This window comes from Diospyros lotus, chromosome 5 (assembly GCF_014633365.1).
Source record: "Diospyros lotus cultivar Yz01 chromosome 5, ASM1463336v1, whole genome shotgun sequence".
NCBI classification, from domain to species: domain Eukaryota; kingdom Viridiplantae; phylum Streptophyta; class Magnoliopsida; order Ericales; family Ebenaceae; genus Diospyros; species Diospyros lotus.
The window spans coordinates 38,507,108-38,515,129 of NC_068342.1; the positions used below are offsets into that span (position 1 = coordinate 38,507,108).

General features: G+C 38.1%; 1 protein-coding gene across 1 annotated transcript; it reads right to left on the reverse strand.

Annotated features, from left to right (window-relative positions):
- Positions 1-642: 642 nt before the first annotated feature.
- LOC127801163 (abscisic acid 8'-hydroxylase 4-like) lies at positions 643-3,489 on the reverse strand. Its single transcript, XM_052336050.1, has 9 exons — positions 3,188-3,489; positions 2,764-3,085; positions 2,348-2,497; positions 1,992-2,240; positions 1,807-1,896; positions 1,641-1,719; positions 1,434-1,540; positions 1,179-1,297; positions 643-969 (listed from the first exon to the last, which is right to left on the reverse strand). Exons 1-9 carry the CDS (start codon positions 3,385-3,387, stop codon positions 861-863), a joined length of 1,425 nt encoding a protein of 474 aa, XP_052192010.1. The 5' UTR covers positions 3,388-3,489; the 3' UTR covers positions 643-860.
- Between the last annotated feature and the right edge of the window lie 4,533 nt (positions 3,490-8,022).

Consider the following 8,022-nt stretch of genomic DNA (forward strand, 5'->3'; position numbering starts at 1 on the left):
ATGTGTAGAAGTGACAATTTCACACACAAAAACAAAATATTATGCAAATACAAGTCAATTTCTGATTTGGTTCCTGTTTAAATTGATTTTGACCCTGAACTGAATTAATGCTGCCCCACAGCTTAATCAAATTAAATCAGAAAATTAGATTGATCCAGAACTTAGTTTTCTTGGCCTTTTTGGTACCTAATTGTTCACTGCCCTTAGTAGTTGGGCATTGTCCTTCATAGTATTATCACATGGGAAGCACTGCCCAACCATGTCACCTTCAGATTAAGACCAAGCAATGCATGGCTGAGTATCTTGATTTGTGGTGTGCTTTGAAGTGGATGGATCCCTCCTTAGAAGACAATCAAATTTTTGTGACAGGGAGCCCTTAAGCCAGTGGTGTCCCTTTCTACCTCACCTATTAGGCGGTGGCAGCGTGGCACTGCTGTGGCCATTGATACTGACCTCCATGTGGAGTGTTGTTTATTCTTGAACATGCAAATGAAGATCTGATATATAAAATAAAGGCAAGCAGATGAAGATAAATGGAATAAAAAAAAATCGTCTGGACCACCCCATGGTTTTCTTTAACAGCTCTCCCAGATACATTTTCAGTGGAAATGTCAATCACTCGAGTCACAGAAGGTGCAAAAGTGTTCTCTAATAGTCTTTTTGTATTAACAATTACATTGTTCATAATTCTAGTTTCAAGTTATACAAATTCTGATATCAGATACACGGAATAGAGAGTGCTAGGCTTACAATAGGATTAGATATAAAAAACATTAGATCAACGGAAGGGTCATGTTCTTCCTCATAAAGATTGAATTTAGAATTTCATTTCTCTTTAGCCAATATAACTTCTGCTAAATTCATTCTTCTTGGGTGCTTGATTCTCTCCAAAACTTGGCTGGTAGGCCTTGCAGAGGCACCGGGAATGGGCCATACTCAATTCCGTTTTGTGATTCCACCACTTCCCATCTGCAACCAAAAATCATTGTAGGCAAGAAAACAAATAGTCAATACATATTTCTAATACATATATAAATGTCAGAAAACTTGAGACTTGTTTTTTTGGTGGTTCTTTCATGATTTAGAGCTGATGGTATACCCATTTTTTTATTCTATTTTGTTATTTTTTCTTCTCTGTTATGTGTGTGATTAGAAAATTTGGAATGTCATTTTCATACCTGGACTTGGTAACCAGATGCTGGATTAAAACAAGCATCTCCAGTTTGGCAAGCTCATTCCCTGGACAAGCATGCACTCCATTGCCAAATGGCATAAAAGTATTTGGTTTTGGAGCAACCTGAAACCGCAACAACCAGGAAAAAATAAGAAGCAATATTTAAAAAAAGCTGTCCTCCTAGCCTGTCTCTATAGAGAGGAAAAGAGACAAAACCAAAAGCTAATGCAACTTTACAGTTCCATGCATAATCACATACGTCAAATCTTGATGGGTCGAAATGTTTGGGATCAGGGAAGAATTCAGGGTTGTGGTGAATGTTCCTGAACAACGGCATGACCTTCCAACCTTTTGGAATTAGGTATCCTGTTAAAGTATCAAGAAAATTATTAGGAAAATTATAAATATAAGAACCAAGTTAAAACCTCAAAATAGTCTAATCATTCTATTCTCTTAAATCAATTACCTTTATATTCTACATCAACCACTGCTTCTCTGAAGGTGAAAGATATGATGCTTGCCGTCCTCATGCTCTCCAATATGACCTGAAATTTTAAGTTCATATACTTCAGGAAGGGAGGCTTCCAAGAATACGCTTCTGACCAAACATACCGGAGTGCGAGGAAGCATACTTTATATGTAAGTGGCATATTTCTAGTCTGTGCCCATGTCAAGGGCCTTTTCCCCTCATCATTTAATTCATATATCGCCTTTTGCTCTGCCTGCAAGATGGATGCCATCGCAGTTCATGAGTGTGTAACTAAAATATCATGTTTGGTTGAATCAAGTTTGTCAAAACCTCCTCAGAATAGATTACCTTAACAGCCTCCAAAAGTTTCTGGTCATCATGGAGGTATTTCAGAATCCATGTTAGGACACTAGCAGTTGTATCTTGTGCGGCAAATAGAACACCAATAATGTTATCAGCAATTTGATCCTCTGTTAAAGTCTGGCCTTTTTCATCCTTAAAGTTCAGCAAGTGACCCAAAAGATCCTTCTCCAGTTGTTTTTTCTCCTTCCTCTCGCAGATTATCTCACTTAGTATCTGACCAATCCTGTTCCTTGCCTAAGAATTTATCATGACAGAATATTTTGAGTAGTCATCAGTTTAAAGAACTTAAACAGGGACTAGTAGAGACTCATAATGCAAGAGAATATGAGAACTTTGCTCACCAAGATTGCTTTGTGATATGCAGTTCCTGGTAAGTTAGTTGGGAAAGAATTGTAACCCTTATCTACTATGCAGTAGTTCTCCTTCAGCTCCTCCCTGTATTTCCCATCCAAATAACCAAACACAGAGAGAATGCCGACTTCAAATGCAAACTGTTGAAGATTAACAAAATTCTTATTTATTAGAAAAGCATACTCTAAAAGAGGAAAAAAGAAGTAGAGGACCCAGTAAAGATAATCAGAATTTAAATAAAGCCCACGCACAACAAAACTCTGAGGAGGCTATGAAGTGGTGGGAAAAAAGCAATACAAACCAGGTAATAAATTACGTTAAATGAGGTAGAATGCATCAAACGGCATGTGGTGAACATAGAAAGCTTGTTGCGTGACAAAATCTGTTTGAAAACTAACTAGCTAACCTCTTTCATCTCATGGAAGGTGTTGATGACCTGCTTGCTTGCCCATGACTCCAAGGCAGAAATGGCTATGGCTTCTATACCGGGAATCAATCTTCTTAATGCTTCAGGTGATAACGAGCTTTGAACCAGCTTCCTCAGGTGAGTATGGTAATCTCCTTCATGAAAAAATAGTGCAGAAGGGCCGATCATCTTCTCTTTACTTTTGGGATATGTAGGCTTGAACAAGTGAGCCTGTGTCACCAGTACAAACCTTACACCCTCAGGGCTAGCCAGCATGACACTAGGGCAGCCAAGTATGTTCGTTTTGAATACATCTCCATATCTGTAGAGGATAAGAATGATAACATGTTAAAACTTAATGCAATTAGAAGAGGTAATGAAGGAGGAGAGGAATTCATATATGACATTTAAAGATGGTTTTTACCTTCTTTGCCTTTTGGCGAAGAAGTCACTGGGGTCTTGAGAGTAGAGTTGGAGAGTCTCTCCCATATAGGGCCACCCCATTGATCCCGGGGGAAGCTTAGCCTTCTGTTTTGGCTTCCTCTTTTGTTTCTTTGAAAAAATATATGATAAGAGAGTATAGAAAAGTAGCAGAACATGCATGAAAGTGGAAGTAATCTCCATAACATATAGCCTTCGATGTTGCTATGGAGAGTGGTTTTGGGCTTGAAAGATGCAGGCCTGATAAAGGGTGCTCTGCTCGACCGAACCAAATCAATGGAAGAGGGTGCGTGGGCTAGTGTCGTATATATATATAGAGTGAGGCGGTCGGAATGTGGATAGAGACAAATTTGGTAACGAAAGGAAGTTTTGCCAGATGGGCCCTGACCTGGCAAGGTTTTACACGTCAGATGAACTCAGTGGAAATCGAAATTAAGAAACACACACTAGATAGCAAAATGCTTTCAAATGACTCATGTTGAAATTGATTGGTTTTGGTTGGCTTCTGTGTGTGTCATCATACATTTGACTTCCACTGTTAATGTGATTGTTTGCTAGCTATGTTGGTTGGATTATTGATCTGCTTCATGTCCAAGAGATTTTTTGAGCTATCTGGATATCTTTATTCCTGGTTTTGACATTTACCGGAGTGATTTGATTAATCAATGATAATTGTGGATTTTGAATGGAAATGGGCTTGATATTTGTTAGAAAATCATTGCACAGTACAGTGTTTACTTGCAGCACCCCCCTGCTTAGGGTAATTAGTATAATTATTTTTAGATAAGAGATGCTCAGAGCATTAATTCAAAACTATTGAATAGGTTGGTCTGGGGATGATAAGTTTAAAATAAAATCATGTATGATTTGTAAATCATTGAAAGTGGCTTAAGAATTTATTTAATTATTGGGCAACCATTTTACAAAAAATAAATAAATGAAGACGGAAGAGGGGGGTAGATTAGTCATTTTCACAATCTTAAGCCTTAAATGCCTATATCGCGATGGCCGTCCTTGAGTTTGGGGCTTCCGGAATCACTCGCTTGGCGGCGGGACCCAGTGGACCGGCGGTGCATTACAGCTCATCCGTCGAGCCGTCCAGATTGCCCACCTTCAATGTGGAGCAACGTTGCGGTGGACCCACGTCGGTGATGTACGGATGAATGGAACATTCGCGCGAGTACGCAACCCCAAAGTGATGAGGGCGTCAGGTGGTAGTCCCGATCTGCGGTAGCTGGAGGCAACACGTGGTGAGATCTCCTTGTCTCCCTGGCAGGAAGGCACTAGTACAGTGCGTGCGGGTCCAGAAACAATAAGGCATTAACAGTTAAGCCGCATTCTGATAGGCCAGCATGTCGGGTCCCCCTCTCGTTCCTTCCTGATTTGCCCCCTTCCAGCGGTGGCCCCCACCCACCCCAAATTTTAGAGAATTGCAAAGAGTTTTTGAGATTTCTCTCATTCCTTCCCCATAATTGCAAAGAGATTTTAAGATTTGAAAAATTATAGAGTAAGTTTAATGGTATATTGTAATTTTTTATCAGTAATTAACTCATTAAACATTAATAAAATAATTAAAATATCTTTATATTTAACCTTTTTTATTATTTTTCATTTTTCTCACACTTTTCTCAAATATCTCATTTATTTTCCTTTTTTTTCTTCTTAGTTGACAACAACATTCCTCTTCTTCTTAAAATCAATTATGTTAATAATTATTTCAAATTTCAAATTTAAGGATCAATAGTTCAAAACAATATAGGTCATTCTAGACTTAAATAAAAGGATAAAGACGATGAAAAATATCATATGCAGTAACAATTTGATAGAGACGATAGTAAATCTTTTTTTTTTCTCTCTTTTTTGGTAAATTATAGTTGATCACAAATAAACTTAGCGATTAAGTTCATTTGTGATGAATCCAAATTGAATTGAGTTGTTACCGCTCCCTCGCCCTCTCCCCTCCATTTTCCTTTGTTTTTCTTTCATTTGTAATGAATATGGGTACATTCTCCCATTTCTTTTGTTTTTCTCTCATTTGCAATGAATCTCGCTTCATTCCCGATTGGGTTAATGGTGATGAAATAGTTTGGGTTCATTTTTTTTTTAATTACCTAGTGGCGGTTGGTTAGTTACCATTAGTTATTTGTTCTTTTTTATTTTTTTATTTCTTTTAAATCAAAGGAGAGGAATGAAAAAGAGAAAAAAAAAAGAAGGAGAGAGGTAAAAGGTAAAATAGGCATTTAGTATGCCATCATTGTATTCATTGTACTTGTAACACCCCACTTTTTCCAAGCGAGCGTTAACTCGAGATTTCGGGAATATATATATATATATTTTAAACACACAACATAAGTCTCTCGATACATATACCTTCATCATAGTCATTTCCCGACAATCCCGATCGTACCTTCTTAGCATATCAAAATTTAAGAATTAATAGACTAAGACATGTAATATCAATCACATCAGCAGAAGCAAGATCGAAACCTCAATAATATTTAACCGACAATTCCTTTTACAATAATCAAATCGATGTTTCACATGAAAATATCAAAATATTACATAACCTCTGAACATCGTAATTATGGACAAAACCTACGAAAACTAAACATAGCCGCTACATCTCGATGATATTCTTTTTCTTGGCACCACTGCTTTCACCTGGAACGTTTGAATATTCCAGGGACATAGTCCAAATTAGATGCTGAATCATCTGAGTGAGAGTTCAAAAACGTTTTCATGCAGATATGAAAAATCATATACAAAATCGATAAATCCCGACATGCATCAGCCTAAGAGAATCCCACATAGCACTTAACCCTAACTAGGGAAAATGCAATCTCTCTAAAGGCGACACAACCACTTCGGCCCATTGGCAAAACAATCCTGCTTAAGAGAGACAACCTCGACATATGAACCCGGGAATCACCCCATTATTATTGTTAGGTTTTACGCTCCAACTTAAAAGCAATCCAAAACCCAACGCAACCCTAGCCCCAAGAGTGCCAGATCAGCACTATCCTCGGAATCAACATCACCTCGGCATTAATGCTATTGCTCAAAGGAACCTGGGGTGGTGTCCACTCGCAGCCCCGCCACTTGAGCCAACAACTGGGGTGGTGTCCACTCTCAGCCTCGCCACTTGGGTCCCATAGGGTGAAGTCCGTCTCAGCCCCGTCCCAAATGGGTCACCTAGCATTAATTCTAGGTACGCATCCCGAGTGCTGTCACTCTGGGCTACGTCACAGGTTACCAACCCACGCCCCACATGGACGACACAAAATAAGCCAATGCCGAAAAATCATAACATGCATAAAAATCAACATCTCAATGTATGTAACTTACCGTACGAAATTCAATGCATGTGTAAATAACTGTTTGGACAACCATAATAAACCAAACCATAGGGATGAACATTTACAGTAAACCATTCACATGTCACTCAAGGTCCTTTCGGGTAGAACCACTCACAAGTCAAAACAAAGTTGGGGGCGAACACTCACCTTGTAACTCAACTTTCTTGAAGAGTGCGAGTCGCCTCGATTTGCGTGCCTGACCTAGAACTTCGCACGAGTCACTTTGTCTCAACCCTCAAGGCACCCTAATCATCACATTTATCCAACAATTATAATTTTCCTTAATTTTCTCACAATTTTCCTATTTTTCTCCCATTTTCTTCTCTAATAATCCAAACTAAATATCTACACAACTATTTTCTCAAATATTTTTACATAATAATTCATAAAACAATATTTATAAGCCTATGGGATTTTCTGAAAATTTTCCAGATTTTTCTCCTATTTTCTCAAATTTTCATAATTTACTTTTCCTTGAGAAAATTTATTTCTCATCGATTTACTTCGAATATACTTGAATAAAAATCACCAAAACTCATAAAATAAATTTCTTATACTTATGGAATTTTTTCAGAATTTTCTAAAAATTCCTCCTATTTATTTTCTATTTACATTTCCTTTCAAAAATCAAAAATAATTATTTCCTCAAGAAATTTCCAAGATAAAAATTCATCAAAATAAACTATTCATCTTTCTTGAATTTCTGGATATTTTTTCATAATTTTAATTCCTTTAATTCTATTTTTTATCGAATTTTCTATATTTTCAGTATTTAAAAAATACAAAAAATACCTCCGGTCATCTTCTCCGACGACGGTACACCGGAAAATTGAAGCGACGACACCAGACTGTTCCTCTCCCTTAGTCGATCCCAATGGTACCCATCTTGCTCGGAAAAAACCACCGGAAGCCTTTCGATTTGGCCAAAAACAGTCAGCCGAAGCTATCCCGCCACCAAACTCTGGCGAATCAAATTGACCCTCGATTCGAACTCCGATTGACACGAAACTTTCCAGATTTTCTACCCATAGCCTTGTGACCAAAAGCCCCTTATTAGATCCCTCGATCGATCACTCTATAACCCGATTTGATACTTCACGCAAAATGTATATATATATATATATATATATACGGCCAAATGTATATATATGCGAAAACACCCTCTATACTACCCAAAAAATTCTCAAAATCTCCAGAAATGATCCTCTTCCCTCAAGGATCAAAAGCCCCTTATTGGCTTCTCTCGATTTGCTCTCAAAACCGAGCAATTTGATGCTTCATTTTCGGCCGAAATCCTTGGCTATTTATAGCCAAAATCCGACCCCCACGTGGCCGATTTCCGGCCAAAGCTTCTTCCCCACGCCTCCTAGACCTCCCTAGGCCACTCCTTGATGGTTCTAGGCTGCCAAATGGCCGGATTTTTTGGCCAAATCTATGGCCAAATCGGCCATGCTTGTACAAT